At 38.1% G+C, this 19,142-nt stretch overlaps 4 protein-coding genes across 4 annotated transcripts; 1 reads left to right on the top strand and 3 right to left on the bottom strand.

Annotated features, from left to right (window-relative positions):
- Positions 1 to 95: 95 nt before the first annotated feature.
- On the top strand, positions 96 to 2,409 carry LOC117917280 (pentatricopeptide repeat-containing protein At3g50420). The gene has a single exon (XM_034833502.1). The coding sequence runs from the start codon at positions 120 to 122 to the stop codon at positions 2,241 to 2,243; it is 2,124 nt and encodes a 707-aa protein (XP_034689393.1). The 5' UTR covers positions 96 to 119; the 3' UTR covers positions 2,244 to 2,409.
- Positions 2,410 to 3,897: 1,488 nt separating this feature from the next.
- On the bottom strand, positions 3,898 to 9,931 carry LOC117918645 (nuclear pore complex protein NUP58). The gene is made up of 6 exons (XM_034835439.1): positions 8,917 to 9,931; positions 8,453 to 8,567; positions 6,999 to 7,469; positions 5,707 to 6,286; positions 4,865 to 4,905; positions 3,898 to 4,482 (listed from the first exon to the last, which is right to left on the bottom strand). Exons 1-6 carry the CDS (start codon positions 9,216 to 9,218, stop codon positions 4,444 to 4,446), a joined length of 1,548 nt encoding a protein of 515 aa, XP_034691330.1. The 5' UTR covers positions 9,219 to 9,931; the 3' UTR covers positions 3,898 to 4,443.
- Positions 9,932 to 14,009: 4,078 nt separating this feature from the next.
- Positions 14,010 to 15,061, bottom strand: LOC117917618 (dof zinc finger protein DOF3.4). Its single transcript, XM_034833944.1, has one exon. The coding sequence runs from the start codon at positions 14,839 to 14,841 to the stop codon at positions 14,179 to 14,181; it is 663 nt and encodes a 220-aa protein (XP_034689835.1). The 5' UTR covers positions 14,842 to 15,061; the 3' UTR covers positions 14,010 to 14,178.
- A 1,850-nt stretch (positions 15,062 to 16,911) lies between these two features.
- LOC117917756 (GDSL esterase/lipase At2g23540-like) lies at positions 16,912 to 18,889 on the bottom strand. The gene is made up of 5 exons (XM_034834131.1): positions 18,519 to 18,889; positions 18,296 to 18,426; positions 17,957 to 18,205; positions 17,613 to 17,868; positions 16,912 to 17,528 (listed from the first exon to the last, which is right to left on the bottom strand). Exons 1-5 carry the CDS (start codon positions 18,763 to 18,765, stop codon positions 17,305 to 17,307), a joined length of 1,107 nt encoding a protein of 368 aa, XP_034690022.1. The 5' UTR covers positions 18,766 to 18,889; the 3' UTR covers positions 16,912 to 17,304.
- Positions 18,890 to 19,142: the final 253 nt, after the last annotated feature.

The raw sequence follows: 19,142 nt of genomic DNA on the forward strand, positions 1-19,142 counted from the left end.
CCAAAACGCACGTTTAGTGTCTCTCCAAGCAGCTTAATAGTTCAAAATCCAAACGGCCGAATTTGGCGGGTAAACAAGCAGGTTGAGACTTGGGAAATAAACCCACCAATCTTTTTTCCATGCCATCAGCATATGAAGCATCTTCCTTGACAGCCCTTCTCATTCAAAAATGCACCACTACAACCTCACTGAAAAAAGCGCGTCAGCTGCACGCTATCATCCTCACTTCCACAACCCTCTCCGCTCAATCCCCATATGTACACAACAACCTCCTCTCTATGTATGGACGATGCAGGTCCCTTGGCGATTCACAGCTTGTGTTCGACAAAATGCCTCAAAGAAATATTGTTTCTTTCAATGCACTTATTGCAGCCTATTCTAGAACTCCTTGTCATGCAATTTTCTCCTTCAAATTACTTGCCCAAATGGAAATTGAAGACCTCAGACCGAATGGTTCGACATTCACGAGCCTGCTACAAGGGTCTTCTTCATTGGAAGATCAGTTTATAGGGTCTGAGCTTCATGCCCGGGTTGTAAAGTCAGGTTTCTTGAATGATGTACGCGTTCAAACCTCTGTGCTTGGAATGTATTCAAACTGTGGGGATCAGGAATCCGCTGAGAAAGTGTTTGGAGATATCATTGATAAAGATGTCGTTGCTTGGAATTCTATAATCTTTGGGAATTTGAAAAATGAGAGGATAAGGAAAGGCCTTCATGTTTTTGGCAGCATGGTAAGGAATGGTGTAATTCCTACCCAATACACATACTCAATGGTCTTGAACGCCTGCAGTAGATTGGGAAATGATGATTGTGGGCAAGCCATACATGCCCGCATGATCATATTCAGTACTGTAGCTGATCTACCTTTGCAGAATGCGCTGCTCGACATGTATTGCAGTTGTGGTGACGTGCAAACGGCATTTACAATTTTTTGTAGAATTGAGAACCCAGATTTAGTTTCTTGGAACTCAATGATGGCAGGGTATTCAAAGAAGGGAGATGGAGAGAAGGCTATTGATATGTTTGTCCAATTGCTTAGAATATCTTTTGCTGAACCAGATGAACATACTTTTGCTGCCATCATTTCTGCAACTGGAGCATTACTAGCTTCTGATTATGGGAAACCTCTCCATGCCCAAGTTATGAAAGCAGGATTTGAGAGGAGTGTCTACATTGGAAGTACCCTGGTTTCCATGTATTTCAAAAATGATGAAACTGACTCTGCTCAAAAGGTTTTCAGTTTGATTCCAGAGAAGGATGTAGTTCTCTGGACAGAAATGATCACAGCTCATTCTAGAATGGGTGATGGAGAGACTGCTGTTAAGTTCTTCTATGCAATGCGTCAAGAAGGCCATAAGATTGATAGTTTTGTACTCAGTGGAGTTTTGAGTGTGTGTGCCGATCTTGCAACTCTCAAGCAGGGTGAGATGATTCATTCTCTCACTTTAAGAACCGGGTATGATGTTGAAATGTCAGTTTGCGGGAGTCTGGTAGATATGTATGCGAAAAATGGTAATCTTCAAGCTGCTCAGTCGATATTTTCCCTAGTCAAAAACCCTGATTTGAAGTGCTGGAATTCAATGCTCGGAGGTTATAGCCACCATGGAAGGGCAGAAGAAGCTTTGAAGCTGTTTGATGAGATTCTAAATCACAACATAAGACCTGATCATGTGACATTTGTATCTCTGCTTGCAGCATGTAGTCATTGTGGCTTAGTCGGACAAGGAAAGTTTCTATGGAACTATATGATGGAGATGGGCTTATTGCCAGGGCCAAAGCACTATTCTTGCATGGTAAGTTTGTTAAGTCGAGCAGGATTGTTAGAGGAGGCTGAGGAAACTATCATCGAATCACCGTTTAGAGAAGATTATTTAGAACTATGGAGAACTTTGCTAAGTTCGTGTATCAGTAATAAAAATTTAAGAATAGGAGTTCATGCTGCAGAGCAAGTTCTAAGCTTAGATGCAGAAGACAGTGCCACCCACACATTGCTTTCAAATCTTTATGCGGCTGCAGGGAGGTGGGATTCTGTAGCTAAAATAAGGAGAAAGATAAGAGGATTGATGTTGGAAAAGGACCCTGGGCTAAGCTGGATTGAGGTGATGAACGACATTCAAGTATTCTCTTCAGGCGATCAATCACACCCAAGAGTTGATGAAGCCCAACATGAACTACGCAGACTACAAGGAAACATGATAAGATCAGAAATAGATGAATTTGATACAAGGGTTTGTGATATATAAGGTAGACTATAGAGACTGGAAAACAGGAAAGAAAGTTGAAGGTTCAACACTGGGCATGAGGACTGGAGATGGCCGAGGGCACCAAGGCTCTATTACAGCAGGCTTGTGTCGGTCAAGCCCAACCAAGCAATTATTTTCGAAATTTGAAAATTGTTGTGATATTTTGTAGAACAAAATTTTGTTTGAGAACTTAAAATATTTTTAATCAAATTTTTATATTTTTAAATGTATTTTAAAAATAGTTTTGATATATCATACTTTATTTTTCATATTTATATAATTATTTTTTAAAACATTTCTAAGAAAAATAAGTAAAAACAATTGAATTGATAAATTTTGATAACTCCTAAATGGAGTATTACAATGACAAAATCCATTAAATAATAAATTATTGGTTTTAAGTCACTTTCGGCAATGAATCAACAATTAACATTTATATATAAATGTAGAAGGATATGTTTGGGAAGTAAGAAAGAATTCTTAATTTGAAAACACATGGGTAAAAGGCTAATCTTTGAAAAGGAAAAAAAATGGATCAATAAATGAATTGGCTTATTTGAAAAAAAGTCTTACTATTTAGAATATTTGCCTTGTGTATTACATGATTTTTTTTAAAATACCTTATTTTGTATTTTTAAGAATAGAAAATTAGGATTTGTTTGATAACCTTTTTAAAAAAAAAAAAAAAAAACACGTTTGACAACTAAAAAATCAAAAACTATTTTATATTCTTCAAAACAAAAAATAGAGTATTTTTAAAAAACCTATTTTAATTATTTTCACTTATTTTCTAAAAAATGGATTTGAAAAATAATTATACAAAAAAATTAAAAATAAAACATTACATATAAAGATATTTTTAAAACATAAAAAATAAATTAAAAACATTTCAAATTAAACATTTGTTCTATAAAACATTATAAAATAATTTTCAAAATTTATTTTTTAAAATTATTTTCAAAAATAATTATTAAACAGGGTCTTAATTTCCATTTTTTTACTTATCCATAGTGTCTTCCTGCTTTTTGTTTCAGAACAACAAAAAATTATTTTTAAAAACAATTACCAATCATAGCCTTGTAGTTTCTACCCCCGTAGCAACTTAAGTTTGAGATTAATTCAAGTCTTTCGACCATGCATTTTTCTTTTTCATAGGTAAATAGAGAGGATATATTAAAAGGAAACGCGATACAACAAAGTACACACGTATGCAATAAAAGCAAAGCAAGCAGGCAAGCAAGAGAAAAAAAGAAGCGCAAAAAAACCACTCTCACAACAAACAGATCCCTACACCCTATAAACCATCAAGGAAGCAAAAACACCCCTGAGCACTTCACTAAAACTCAAAAGCACAACTGTAAAAAGAAACAACATCCTCACAACAGGATAGACTAAACCCCACTACTCCTACCATCTCCCCTGATAAAGAGAGGAGAGCTACTTAAATTAACCGAGCATTCCAATTTACGAAATTCCCTCTCAACACGAGATGACAAGAACGTTTTCCTTTTTCCTCCCTGAGATCTTTACTCCACACCCTTTTCTAGCATCCATTTTCCTGAGAAGGGAGTTAATTTCCTTCTCGAATCCCATCACTGGCATCCATTGTTGAAACAAGGATGTAGACATAGCAAACACACATTTGAAACCAGGGTACATCTCAAGCAGCCCATTACTCAATCAATCATGTATCATCTACATTATTACTCAAAACAATAAAAATCTGAAAAAAGAAAAAAATGAAGTGAGGGAGATATTGACCGAAAAAGTACTTGATTAGCAGGACTTCTCAACAAACAAAATCTAAGTTACTATCAAACACATTCCACTTAAGGCCACTAAAGAGAGCTCATTCTGTTGTCATGATGCCTAGACAACAGGAATACAATTTTCTCATGGGGGTCATGGGGGTCTAATACCAGAACATTCAACTTGATTGTATTCTACAAGGTTACAGTAAAATGGACCTCAGAACATATATGAAGCATTCAAGTCAGAAGGGAATATGGCAGATCCATGACAGAATGAAGCAGCAGCATTTGAAATATGAGCATGACTTTTCTTCAATCTGTATTATCCACAAACGCCGGAGCAGAATAAACTGCATTAATCGATTAAGGAGAGCAAAAAATGATGGCAATTGTAACTTTCAAGCGAGTCAGAGGTTGCTCCAGGAATCCATGGCTGACGGACATTGTAACTAACGCCGGGCAGTTCTAGTTTTGGGCTTTGATGATTTCTGGAAAAGAAAAACAGGAAATGCAGAAGCTGTAATTCAGTAGTTGCAGAGTGTCATAGGATATGAAATAAAGTTGGAGACCATCAAAGCCAACTTTCACATATAAAATAAAGTTGGTAACTGTCAATCCAACTCTGACAAAGCAAGAATCCAATACAATGATGGGTAATATGTTAAAACTAGTTCTTGGTTGAGTGGGTCCAGCGTTTCTTTCAAGTCAACATAGGTTGCTATCTGAACCACCCAATATGCTCAATTTGTTACCAAGGAACATAATATCACAGTTCTTTTTTGGGAAGTTTTTACATGAATTAATTAAACTTCTTCAAATAATTAAAATTTTTCAAACAATAAGCAGAAAGCTAAGAGAAAATATACTCACACTTGCAGCCCCAAAGCTTGCCCCTGAACCTGTTGCAGCACCTGGGGAAAAAATGAAATTTTTTACTCACAACCAAGAAAGTTTGGAATGAGGAAATCAGTAAATACCAAAGCAGAATCTTGAAGTCTGCAATTAATTTGGAAACCAATTGCTAATCAAGATATCATTGTGTTTTTCTCTTCCTTTTTCACTTTCTTTTATTTTTCTGGCCTAGGGAGAGGTACTTGATTCATATGCCCCCAACATCATGCAAACCCTGACTGCTTCATCAATCATTATAATCCAGAATGCAAATCATGTTCATAAAACTAAGACAACACATTCACAATAATAAAACCAGCCAAGACAGTCCACTGGGAAACCACAAATCACCCAAGGCACCCATGAATTTCTATTCATACAGTGTAACAAAGTTTGACACAGTATGTCATGGTCGCTTAAATAAGTTTGGTACTAATAAATAAAATAGCTCCCAGAAGAACTGAAGCTGTCATGGACACCTTTAGAAAATATGATTTTAAATATCACATCCAAAACTAACCCGGCTGGTTGAATTTTCCCAAATTTTCCATGCTTTAAGAGTTTTTAATTTAGAAAAGAACATTAAGATTTTTTATATTTTTAAGATCAGACGCTTGGAGGATAGCCCACCAGATATCCAGCACATCCATTGACGTCAATTTTCTGGAATGGGATAGTACAACAACGGGATAGTACAATAAAGGCAGTGTTGTAGATGAACAAACAACTTCTGAATCCAAAATTGAGAAAAACAGAAAAACAGAAGTTTTGCCAATTAATAGTTATGATGCTGCTAGAGAATAAAAAGGATAAAAAGGCACCTGAGGCAAATGGAGTCGTAAAAAGTGAACTTCCTGCAGGAGTATTACCAAAAGAAGGGGCAGCACTACCAAACAAAGAGGGTGTTGCCGCAGAACCAAACAAAGATGGTGTTGAGGTGGAACCAAACAAGGAGGGTGTTGAGGAAGACCCGAACAAAGATGATGATGAATTAAAAAGTGATGTCTGTGGAGAAGCACCAGAAGTTCCAAAAAGGGAGGGTACTGGAGCAGAGGTTGTTGGTGTTGTGAACAAAGATGATGTGGTGGTGGCAGATGGAGCAGAAGATGGAGTACCATAAAGTGAGAACCCACTACCAGATGAAGCTGATGCAAATGTCTGTTGTGGTGCAGTCAATGCACCAGTTGTAGATGAGCTCGCAAACAACCCAGCAACTTGAGTTGATGGCGGTGAAACAGCAGGCAAATGCAATGTTGGATGTACCCGCTTAGAGGCAGCTTCTTGTTTGGCTGTTTCTCGCCGGTCGGCCTCAAGAAATGGATCATTCCCATCCCCTCGACGGCGCTGGTCAGCAAGATAAGCCATTTTCATGGATTCAATATACTGGTGAATGCTCTCCACCTTCAGCAAAGGAAAACACATCCATTACAAACTATAGACAAGAAAGAAAAAAGGAAAAAAAAAAAAAACATTAAGGCAAAAAAAAAAAACATTCTGGCACAGAAAAATCCAAAATTACCATAATCTAATGCCACACCTTACCCACAACACAAGCAACTGCAATCATAAGAATCAGCAAGTATAGGAATCACATAAACCATATTCAGGCAAGTGGTCTGTTTATATACACCATAGTCTCTCCTTAGACCACAAAATGTTACAGGGCAGATTCATAGGAGTCACAGTTCAGGTTTTAGTGTAGATCAGGAAACTGCTTCCAGAAAACTCTTCACTGCTTTCATGTTGTCATCACCATTAATGAAAAATAAAAGATGAATGAGGGATGGCACAAACAGCCTATATCACAGAAATAAACTCTTGCAAAAAGAATTTATTATTATAAACCTGGGACACAAAAACAAGGGAAAAAAACCTCATTTTTACAGCAGTTTGGGTAATAAAATAATTTGTTCAGAGCAATTTATTAATTTTCAGTCCCAAATGAGAGAGCAATTAAGAATCCTAGGTTCAATTGCATCCCTTTGTTTCCCAAAACACAATCTAAGAAAGTATATGGTTTGGATGGATAATCACCACAGCATAAAAACTAAATCTTAAGGCCAGATCTTAACTATATAATTGAGGTTTTAAAAAACAAAAATGTTTTCTTTACCTTAGCAGCTACATGAACAAAAAAGTCATGCACATTTGACATGACTTTTGGAAGAGACTGCAGTAACGAGGAACTGCCATTGGAAGAGTTCCTGTCAAAATCTATGAGTAGCTGCTCTAACTCTTCAATCCACTGCCGGCATTCACCAAGATACTTCTCAAATCTAGCAACTGTTTGCAGCAAAAATGGAGATGGTTTCCTCGGGAGCCCACTGTAGAAATCAAAAACTGGTGCCATGGAGGTAACAGTCAGTTGACTGCTTGCACTAGGAACCACAGTTGCCCCCGGGGCCTGTGATGGTGCAGGGGCACTTGACACAGCTCCAGAACCTGGATGAAGGAACCTTGGACGTAACATCATAAAAGAACGAACAGCAACCTCTGTGTTTCTTAACATATCCTTCACAACAGCCATCAATTCTTGCAACACAGCCTTCTGTCGCTCCATGGCAGTACTGACTCCCCCAAGTTCCTATCAGAAAAATTTGCAAATATTCATTGCCATGCCATAAATTCTAACTCAACAAGAACATGAAGCAATAGGAATGACAATGGTAGGGCTTGCAACTGAAATTGTTTAGTTAGAATAAGCTCTGTCATCATGATCCATTGGTTTATTTTACATTATCATCTTTAGATATTTGTATTAGAAAGAAGAAAAATAACACATATAGGTACTATTTTGCTGAAGTAGCCATATGTATTCAGCTTGCCTTGTATCAAGTTCAGGGAAGACTAAGGTCTTAAAATTTTACAGACTATAGTCAGGGTGCTATCCAAGAAGGCAAGACCAATTACTCAGTTCCATCAACCACAAATGAAATCCTGAATTAAGGACAATGTTGGAAGAAAGATACACCTGAAAATATTTTAAGCTCCCTAAGTTATAATCTGGAAAATATTTAACTTCAAACACAATCATCCTAGTTAGTATGACCGACAAAGTACAAAAATACCAAAGTTTGAATCCTTGCCTCCACCTCAGAGGAACTGAAAGAAAACCAAACAAGTTCCCACTTTAGCAAGCCATCCCAATCCTAATCCTAGTTATAATCCATACTTCACTTTCACCACTGCTTGAGAATAGTAGGTCTATTATCATGTGTGGTGAAGGTCACATCACAGATGCCACCATTCGCAGAAACAAAACTCACAAGTATCATACAGGAATAAAAATATCCAACAAAATGTGGCCCAAGTATTATCATAAAAGGTTTACCACGGTCACAGAGAGAAAAGCAGATTGCACGAATAAAAAAGTTTCTTAAGATCAAAATTTAGTCAAAAACCAAGAAAATGTGGACGATTTAGGCCATTAATTTTAATGTGGGCACAATAGCTTCTACTGGAAATTTAACAAACATTTGAAAAGGTTCATCCACTTCTCACATTGCATTCTAAACAGTAATGAACAAATAGAAAGAGGAAAAGAAGTTTGATTAAATAAGAGGAAACCTGAACAATGCGACTTGCATCAAGCTCAAATGCATCGTTGGATACAGAAGAATCATAAAGACGACCACACTGATCCAACCTCTGGCTTTCATCTCTATACTCCAGTATCCGCTCCCTACATGTAAAACACTACTTTTATCACCACAGACGCCAGTACTCCATATCTAAACTCAACCCACAAATTGGATCAAAAAGACAGAACTAATATTGCATTTGGCTGCACATGTAAATATTCAAATATTGCATTTAATCTGAAATTAGTTCAGTGGACTTGGAGTTTAGGGAATTTAAATTCAACTAAAAGTGCCTCGGCTCCAATTCCATGAATTAAAAGACATCAAAGTTGATGAGCCGGTAAACCCTAAATATGTACTAAACTCAACTATAACGAGTTAATACTTCAATTTGGTCGCCATGAAACAGTGTGAAACGAGAAGAAAAAGAAAGAAAACTCGGAAAAGTACTCGATCTGGAGGAGAAATTTCTGGGAGTCGGGGTGGAGATCGGCCCACTTGGTGCTGTAAGTCGCAGGAGCCTTGTCGTTAGTGAAGAGATATAGTGGTTGCTGTTGTTGCTGCTGGAACTGCGGCTGCTGAAATTGCTGTTGCTGTTGCTGTTGCTGTTGTAATTGCTGCTGCTGCTGCTGCTGCTGCTGTTGTTGTAAAAATGGGTTGGGTTGTTGAAAGGGTTGCTGTGGTTGTGGCTGAGGCTGAAAGAGCTGTTGGGGTTGCTGTGGCTGAGGCGATGAGAACAAAGAGAACGCCATTGCCTTCGTGTTTCTTCTTCTTTCTTGCTAATGGGGTTTAGGGTTTGGATTTGGCATCTGAAACATGATCGACATCTGGAGACTTGCCAAATTTGGCGGAGAAATTGGCGGTGAAATTGGCGGTGAAATTGGCGAAAAAACTTTGAAACCCCTCCCTAAAACCCTAGAGAGGGAAAAGGGAGAAAAGATGGAAAAAAAGGGGAATTCTTCTTTTGTGTTCTATTTTTCTTTTCTTGTGAAAAGCCCAGCCCCGTGACTACAGATGAAAGGTAGGTAGACTAAAGGTGAGCCCAGCCCAATATAATCTTTACTCTTGAACATTTGGTTGGGCCCTGTGTTGGACTTGGGCTCAGAATATATGATGTTCTTGTTGTCGATCAAAAACAAAATGTAAGACAGTGGAACACCCTTAGACTTCCATGCTTAATTTGCATTTGCTATAATAGAAGAAAAGCATACCTGAAATCGACACCAAATATAATGTGACCCATTACCAGACCTTTAATTCATCATCCTGATTACAGAAAGACAAGCATATACTTCTGATTTTTCTGAGCAATTGTAGCCTTGGAGGAGAATTATAATAGAATGGGGAGAGGCAAGAGCTTAAGTTTGGTAGTTGTTGACACCTGATATCAATTGATTAAGGCTTGACTATGGAGGAGGGCCACATGTTTCCATTAACCAGAGATTCGAAAATGAGAGAAACTGTTCTGTAGTGACTAGTGAGGCCTCTCTCTCCTCATTGAAAACGTGGGATGCAAGGACACACAACACAGACCACAAGAATAATTCCAGCACATTTCATCAGAAATGATACCAGCTTTTACTTTATAGAAAGATAAAGAGATTCAGATATGGCAATGGAGATTGGAGATTGGAGATTGAAGTTTAGACATGTTCATGGCATCCTTAGTGGAAAATGGTCCCTTTTTGGTAGTAGCCCACCGAATCCGTTTTTATGCAACACCAGTTCAAAGTAAGCTTAAAATCACAAACACAATGTTGAAGATCCGATAGAATGTCCCTCCCTTGATATCAAAAGATTCTGATCTTCAAAAAGAGAATGGGAAGTACATAAAGAGATGATATCAGAGAACAGCTTAAAATATGAGTTGAAAAGGACTCACCATCACATCTACCTCGCTGGATGTCAGGTTGCCGGTTCCTGGGTGCTTTCCATCTCATGGAGCATTCTCAACTCTACCCTCTCCCACTCATTTCCAAGCTTTAATTTCTGATTTCCAAACAAGACTAAAAAGAATAGCATGATTAAGACCTTACTTAAGCCCAGCCCAAACCATTACAGATTAGTAGAACTTTCCTATACAGAAAGAAGTCGACAAACCAATAATCCGATTTGTAGATTTCCCACTTCTGAGGGGCTCCAGATCTCTCGAGTCAATCCCACCACACCAGTATAAATTGCCCTCTCCTTGCATTTCTATCTCCGCCGAAGCAGAGTAATGGAGGAGAAGGGAGAGCTGTCTTGAGAACTCTTTCTTTAACGGTGGCTTACATGGGCTTGTGATGTATTCCATCTCTTGCACACTGGACCAGCGCTCCAGCTGCAGTTTGGTGTGCACGGGATGGAATACATCATGGATTCATGATGTGGAATAGCATGATGATGCTTGTTTTTCAGGCTTGCCTACTGAGGTGAGATGGTACCATCTACATAATGTAAGTAACTCTCCTTCTACCAAAATTTCTTGGCGAGCCATCATCCGGATCCATTCAGGAGATTTTGAGATCACCCTCTGGTAGCCACATGTGGTCAAGTACATCCCACCAGGTTCGCCGTTCAACTTTCTTTTATTAAATAGATTGAAGGACATATCTTATAGATTTCTCTGTTTTCAATGAGAAACAGCCAAGCGATCGTAGGCGCCTGCGGTATGGCTTTCGCCGTTTACCCATCATTTCGTACAAATACGATACGGATTTTTTTGGATTGAATGATCAATGATCTCCACGATTTTTTTATCTTACCCTCGTATCAATAGCAGAGTATGAGGGGGGTTAGAACAGCGAAACTCAGACGATGCGTTTTCACATCGAAGCCATAGCCGTGAAAATTAGAAGCAACGGGTTTCCACCAGTGAGATTCCACACCTTAAGTTTGTGAACCCGAAATCATGATGGGGAAAGTGAAAACAAAGAAAAATTTTCTGGGAATTGTTTTCCATCGAAACTAACAGAGACTTGCATCGCCTTTTTCCTCCGATTCCAAAAGTGTCCCAAAGCAAATACACCAGAGTGTTCCTGAAAAAAAAAAAAAAAGCAAAAAAAGAATATTCAAGCTTGTAGATTTCAACTTTTGATATTCAACAAATGTTATATTAGGCCTTTGTCATCATGTGCAGAGAATAATATTAAAGGTCAAAATTTTAAATATTTTTTATTTATTTTCAATTAAAAAAACAAAAGAAATGGGGAAAAGGAAAAAGTGATTTTTTTTTCTTCTTTTTCTCTTGGATACTTAAAAGGAAAAAAAAAGTCAAAAAAAATATATCGGATACCTTTATATACAAGAAAAAAATATTAAAAAAAATTGTAATGAGAATCAACACCCACTTTTTATAAGGTAGAGTTATGTTAAAATTTATGGTAAAAAAACCATTTCATATTTACTAAAATCAATTCATGTACAATTCCTCTACTTTTTATAAAGTAGGGGAATTTTTTTCTAAATTAAAATTTCATTTACAATACTTTTATAAATAAAATATTTAAAAAATAAATGAGTTTTTTTTGTGTTTTTTCTTCTTCCGAAGAAAACAACATAATTGAAAAATATTTTCAATTATTGAAAAATATTCCTCACAAATTCTAATAGTCTTTATAATCTTCTTTCTTCCATTTCCCAAGTAAAAAATAGAACTTGCAACAAGGATCAGATCAAACCTAATTGATTCTCAACTAAATTTGATTCAAAAACACATTGTTACAACCTTGAATCAAGATCAAATAAGAGGGTTATATATTATTTAATTTTAAAATATTACCTAAAATTGTTATTTTTATTAATATTAATGAAGTGATCCCATTTATACAAATTGGGTCCATCACTATGTATTCAAATGGGATCCCATTGTTTTATATTTTGACTTTATTTTTTGTACTTTTCGTCTTATCATTTTATATATTTTATCTCATTTATTTGTACCCGATTACGTCATTTTTTTAAACATCCAAATTTTACAATACACTTTCAATCACTTAATGGTTTGATTTGTTTATATTTTGATTCCATATCTTTATACTCTTATTTAATGATGCATATTTCACCATACCTTTTCAACAATTCACATTGGAAGTTTGGTAAATACTAATCAATAACTTGCATTTCTCTATTTCTTTTATTCTATTTGGATTTCTCGTTATTAATTTTTTTATCATAAATATCATAAAAAGTATTTTTTATAAATTAGTTATACTTAGAATATTAATTTATTTTTATTTTTATTTTATAAAATTTTACTTAAAAAATGTGATATATTAGGGAGGTATTAAAGATGACTTCCAAACCACCCTTTTACTGTAATAAGGATGTAGAAATGATTTATACAAGGGTATTTGATAAATCAATTTAATGACTTACTATGATTTACGAACTTAATTTAAATCATTAAGTAAATAAAGAATGTTTAGTGAAATTGTTTAATATTATAATTTAAAGTTTTTTTTTAATTTTAAGTATTAAATCAAAATAATTAATTTATTCTGAATTTTAAATCCTATCCGGCTCATTTAATCATACTAGTGAAAGCATATTTTAAAATAATGATTCAATATTTTGACTTATTTTTTATAATAAATATTTTAGGATTATCCTATGTATTTATAATACTTTAAATATAGATGTTTTATAAATAAATTTAATACTTAAAATAAAAAATAAATACTAAATTTTAAGTTAATAACTTAAAAGTTAAGTATCAAGTTTTATCCAAAACACTAAATATGGTTAAAAGGAATGTAGAAGTGGGAAAATAGTTATTTTTAAGGGAGTGTTGCAAACTTGCAATAGTGGCGTGGCTTTTCCTTTTTAATGTTCTTTTTCACATTAAAAAAAAAAAAAAACAAGAGAAAAGGGAAAAGATATTCCACCACCAACCACTTACTAGGAATATTTCGATCCCATCTCAAGCGATATAATTCTTTGTTTCATTTGGAACATCCAGATCTGCCCAAAGAAACTATTTTGGACTTCAACCAGAGCATCATAGAAGTGAAGTGAATGGAGCCAACCTTGTCGTGAATGATTACGCTTAGGCATGCCAAAGCCCAATGAGCCGGGGCCCATGCAAAATTGAGTAAGAACAAAAGCAATGACCAAAATCACGGGCGCTCGGCTTCTTGTGTATCAGACTTTGGGTTCGATCACCATCTATTTTAGGAAGGTCTAGGTTTTGATCAAAGGTTGTGGAATTACATACGGACTAATTAATTATAGAAGTATAGGACTCCACATCAGCCCCACCCATCAGGGCAATCACCATCCAAGGCTGGCTCCGGCACTGTCATCCATCAGCCTTGGCCCTTGGTCTTATGTTGTGGGGCCAATCAAAGCATGACTTTTTAAGCGTGCTGCATGCTGTCTTCCAAGTTGCGATTGTGGTGGGGTTATTTACTTATGAGCCTTATCTTTTTGATACACACGTAATGTGAATGCATGGTGCGCTTAATTTACTAAGCTGGGCCACCTGGGATAGGGCCGCCATGCACGGAGAATCGCCGGAAGGCCCCCCACTGTTGTCAAGAAGCCGCATCATGAACACACGCCAAAACGATAAAGAAGGTCAAAACTTATAGAGTCAAAAAGTTACAACTTCTCTAATTTCATAGCTAATCAACTCTGAACACGTACTAGATCTTGGTTCCTATTCAAATTTAAAATAAAAGGGTAAAAAAGAAAAAAGGCAGTGAGATTCAAAGGGGAATACAGAAGAAGAGATCATTTGAGACCATTCCCGGGTGTGGAAATAGCAAGATCCGGCCAAGAAAAGCAATCTCCAGCAACAAACCCACCTTCGCCACTCTCAAACTGCCACGTGTTTCCCACTAGAGCAGTGCCACCGCCGGTGCCGCCACTAGCACCACCGTCTCCGGCTCCAGGGAATGGCCAGACGCCTCTTCCAAGCCCAAATCCCATGTCCTCGAAACCAGGTCCTAGCCCCAGGCCGAATCCTCCCAGAGCCAAAAACCCAGGTCCCTGCGTATTAAGCAGAGAAGTGAAGCTCCCGCACACGTTCACTGTAGGCTTAACATCACCCACAAACGGCATAGACGTGGCATGATTGGTGGAGAGAGAGACCAAAACAGGAGTAGCCGGTAAGGGTTCCTGAGAAGAGGCGGAAGAGGTGGTGGTGCGAGAGCGCTTGGCGTTCTTGCGGCTTCCACCTCCGACGGGAATGTCCCGAAGAGTGCCGCCGTGAGTCCAGTAGCGGCGGCAGGACTTGCAGAAGTGGCGAGGCTGAGAGAAGTTGTAGTTGTTGTAGTAGCAGAACTTAGTGTTGGTAGAATCGCAACGTGGGCAGGGAAGGTGTTCTTGTTCTGGTGGTGGAGCTCCCGTTTGATGGGGTTTTGATGGTCGTTTGTCGCCGGAGTCAGACGGCATTTTTCTTTCAAGTAACAAAGTAGTTTCGTCTAGTCGTGCTGATCGGTAGGGCGATGTTAGATGGGAGAGAGTGGTGGAAGAAATGTGTAGAGATGAGGATTGAGACTGAGAATGAGAGTGAGAGAGATGGTTTCGGTGAGTTTGGGTGCATAGAGAGGGGGGTTTTTATGGAGTGAGAGAGACAGAGAGGGGGAGAGGGACTGTTGCAGTGAAACATCTTCTGAGGGTTATATGAGCAGAGTGAACAGCTTTACTGTGTTCTGTTATGCACGACATTTCAGTCGGCTCCAAAAAGGCTCTTTGCTTGGTTCGGCTATTCGGCTCAAATATTAAACGCCCACTTCCTTTTGTGTTTTTGTTTTAATCTCACTTTCCTCATTACGCCCATGTTCTTAACATGCCTCCCTTCTGTCATTATCAAATATTAAAATATAGTTTTTCTAATATGGTGCATGCCCTTTTGGATAAGATGTCATTAATTTTCAAAGTCCATCAAGGTCCTGCTTAAAGTTTAAGCCTGTCACAGTATAAGTAGATCTCTTCCATAAATGTTCTCGGGAGTCGGGACTACCTTTCCTAAACCCCAATTATAAGTAGATCTCTTGCATGGCTGTGAAATATAATTTCATGACCAATACGTAATATTTTTCCTTCTTATATTTGTAACAGAATTGACGTGGGGACTCCTGATCATGGGATGGGAGTGAAGTTCAAAAAAAATTGAATCAAAAAGTGGGCATTGCATTAAATGCTTGGGTATGGCAAATTGGGAAAGGAAATAGCACGCCATTTATGATTATGATTAGCATTAAGGGGGAGGACCCAGAGGGCATTGAGAGTAGAAGAGATTGAGAGAGATTTATGGAAGATCAAGATGGGTATTGTACCGACATAATCATAATGTCGGACAGCGTGGGGTGCAATTATTGGGTCTCTCCTCTGATTGCGGACGCGTCATGTCCGCATCAGATTCCTTCTTCGTACGCTATTTCTTGCCGGATTTCTCGCTCACTGTTCCTTCTACTACGACTACGGCTACCAGCCATATGTTGCCTTCTCCATGCACACATCCTTTTCCCAAGCTCCCAATCTCCCAATCTCCCAACCCTTGGATTAGGATTACCCCCAAAAATCACCTTCCACAGTATCCAAAGCTGTCCTTTTTAATAAACTAAATTTAAGAGAAAAACAGTGGGGTCAACGATTCATTTTGCCATCAATGTTAAAGAAATGAGTTGAGGTTAAGATAATATTTAGTGGTGTAAAATGAATTACAGGGATGAACGATCCGTATGTAGTTTGAATAGTGAGTGAGGGAGTGAGTGGGGGTAGATGAGACTTAGGCAGTGGGGTGGGGCCAAGGTTGCATCAGAGAAGCGTGACATCTGTCACTATTGAAGAGGTGTGGTCGGAGATATGAGAGTGGATATGCCTGGCACGCGCGGCTGCTGTGTCTCCGGCGCACTCTCATACGTCGCTTTCATTTCTCAGATTACAGGCCTCAGACCCCTCTCCGCCACTCTCTCTCTCCACCTCTCAGAGTCTCCACTGTTCATTTGGTCGCCCATAATTAACTGACATTATGTCGATTCCCTTCCCTCTTCCCAGTTTTTAACCTCTTTTTTTTGGCCTTTTCTTTCCGAATACGATTCCAGATTCTTCCCTCCCCCCATGTTTCACCTAATTTTAAGTCTCCAGGACTAAACATTTGTCCTCTTTCACTCAATTTTAACCCCCCTTTTTTTTTTTCTTCCGAAAAATTCCAACTCATTAACTACTTCAGTATTGCAGTGTTATTGCAGTGCTTGCCGTTCACTTGCGGGTTCTCAAGAAAAAGAAAAACTAACGGCAGAAAATTGCTAAATATGGTTAGCATTTTTCAACGGTTTTAATTTCTTCTTCCCAGTTGTTTTCAAGATTCGTAGACAGTTCCGCAGACCATTTATTTTGATTTTTGAAAAAGTTGTAAGGTTAAACTCATGTTCATGTCTACATAATTAGTAACCGATTACTATTATGGACAGTCAAAACAATTCCTCGGATTTTTCTATAAAGAGATAGATGCTTGAATTCACAAAGTAAGCAATCAAATTGTTGTAGCTAGCAATAGCATTGTTCCTGATCAGTACAGGTCGATGATGAAATTGCAGGATCCCTCCCTTAATTAGGTTTCGCATAGATTTTTCATTTTTGTCATATAGATGAAAACAATCCCTATATATATATATAGAGGGGCCATATCAGGCCGAACCTTTGGTGAAGAGAGTATAGTACTGGTCATTGATTGTTTTAGAGACTAGCAGCTACTTCTCTGAAACAGTACCCAAGCTAACGAAATAAAGTTTTGTGATGGCTTTCCTGAAAAATATTACTAAACACGCAACAAAGTAAAAAAGGGGAGACGAAAATTCTTCAAGAGAGAAAAGTTGGGGGGCAAACAGACATACAAACAAAGTAGGGAAGCTAAAGATCTCGAAGCTGTCGAAGATTCATAGGAGATATGTATTTGGTGCTTCCATCCAGCAGTCGCTTGGCAATTATAAGGTTGGCAGCCTCGCTTGGATGGTAAGGATCCCAGAACACATACTTGGACCGATCCGAACACATGCTCGATGTAGGTCCACATGGAATTATCCCTTGGAACTGCCCCCCGTTTCCACAACAAGCTTTACTTGCCGACACAAATCCTAAAGTGAAAAATCCAAAAAAATGCCACTAAGTCATCAGTTCATAAAAGCAGCATTTTTCCAGGCAATGTTCATTTCACTCACCATATTTGGCATAGTTTGTGATGACTTCCATCACTAGATCATACACATTTGCGTGGACGAACGTGGCTTCAGGAAGGTTATCATTAAGTTCTGCGAGTAGATCCTTTAGTCGACCATTATACTGAAGCGCCAGCTTATTAGCCAACTCCACACACTGATTTTGGGTCAGCTGGTTTATGGTCTTCTGATAAGGAATGCACCCTATTGGCCCTACATTGCCGATCACAAACTTCCGAGCATCCAGTTTATAAAGTCTCTGCCATTGAACAAACAATAATTATAATTAATAACCATTTTCAAAACCTAATAATAATATGTCAATAGGAGTGGTTTAGCGTCCGTGCCGTGAGTTGGCTCCTCAAAGTGCTGATGAGAAGGTCAACGAATGAATCTGGGCTTTGTGAAATCCTTGTTCCAATGGAGAGCACTGGAAGCAGATAGTTATTGAGAAAATCATTTGCTCCAACCGTGATGGAGAAGATGGACTTCTTCGTTATGTAGTCTCTGGCCTTGGATGGCCCCAACAATTTATCAAACTGCTTTCTTGTAATGTTGTAGTAGTCAATCTGTATGTCCATGGAAAGCCTGTTCACCTGCAAAAAACACCTCTCTCCCCTTAGATTACTTCTTAATTAAGAGCCCTTGTCAACCAAAAATAGATGATTAGTAATATGAGTGCTAACAAATATTCTTCCAGTTTGGTTCAAAATTCCCCCTCCTCCTGACGCATAGTTCACTCCATACAGTATAGCTTTTCCTGTGGCGTTCGGGGCCAAAAACGGGACAGCATAGTTTGGTATTCCCAGCTCTTCTCCTGAAAATTTTGCAAGAAAAATCATACATGTCCTAATTCTTCTGAAATAGGTAAAAGAAAATTCATGAGGATGGGAGGGACGGAGGACTGACCTACAATGTCACCAATGGTCCTCCCATTGGTATACCGGCCGGTGGGATTTCCACTAGTAGCAGAAAAATCAATTCCATTGGGTGGGATATTTGCTTTAGACAAAGTGGAAAGATAGTTATTATTTCCAGCATCCACTAGAGAATCACCAAAGATAAAAGAGGCTCCTAAACCTTCATCAGCTCCCCAAGAAAGGCTCAAATTGATGAAGAAAACAAGCAAAGCCACAGTGTAAGAGTTCATGGCCATGGCTTCTGAACTTCACAGAGTTGAAGAGAAAGAACTATAGCACCATGTCTAACACCGGTAGGTTTATAGGTCACCTCTTATCGGCCAGAGGGGAAAATAAAAGCCATTGGTGAAACTTGTAAGCTTGTTTTAATGGAGTTGTATTTGGTTTGACCTTTCTTTTTGTATAAGAAAGGGCACAAGACGATCAGTTTCAGATGGTAGTTGATCAGCATTAGTGAACTGTCTCAACGTGACAAGGAATTTTGGATGTTGCTTATGGTATGGGCAATCTTCAAATGAAGGTCAAGGTGGGTGCCTTATTTTACGATATATTGGAAAACAAAGAGCTCAATTCAGAGCATTCTGGTAAGAATTTAGGTATTGTTTGGTGGCGG

Source organism: Vitis riparia, chromosome 7 (assembly GCF_004353265.1).
Source record: "Vitis riparia cultivar Riparia Gloire de Montpellier isolate 1030 chromosome 7, EGFV_Vit.rip_1.0, whole genome shotgun sequence".
Lineage (NCBI taxonomy): Eukaryota > Viridiplantae > Streptophyta > Magnoliopsida > Vitales > Vitaceae > Vitis > Vitis riparia.

Excerpts from the sequence above, each read along its gene's own strand:
- LOC117917280 (XM_034833502.1), top strand. The coding sequence starts at position 120 with ATGCCATCAGCATATGAAGCATCTTCCTTGACAGCCCTTCTCATTCAA.
- LOC117918645 (XM_034835439.1), bottom strand. The coding sequence starts at position 9,218 with ATGGCGTTCTCTTTGTTCTCATCGCCTCAGCCACAGCAACCCCAACAG. Across the intron at positions 7,470-8,452 it reads ATGCAAGTCGCATTGTTCAG|GAACTTGGGGGAGTCAGTAC; the intron begins GTTTCCTCTTAT and ends TTTTTCTGATAG. Across the intron at positions 4,483-4,864 it reads CAAGCTTTGGGGCTGCAAGT|AAATCATCAAAGCCCAAAAC; the intron begins GTGAGTATATTT and ends TTTCTTTTCCAG.
- LOC117917618 (XM_034833944.1), bottom strand. The coding sequence starts at position 14,841 with ATGCCGTCTGACTCCGGCGACAAACGACCATCAAAACCCCATCAAACG.
- LOC117917756 (XM_034834131.1), bottom strand. The coding sequence starts at position 18,765 with ATGGCCATGAACTCTTACACTGTGGCTTTGCTTGTTTTCTTCATCAAT. Across the intron at positions 18,427-18,518 it reads GACCATTGGTGACATTGTAG|GAGAAGAGCTGGGAATACCA; the intron begins GTCAGTCCTCCG and ends CAAAATTTTCAG. Across the intron at positions 17,529-17,612 it reads CACAAACTATGCCAAATATG|GATTTGTGTCGGCAAGTAAA; the intron begins GTGAGTGAAATG and ends TTTTCACTTTAG.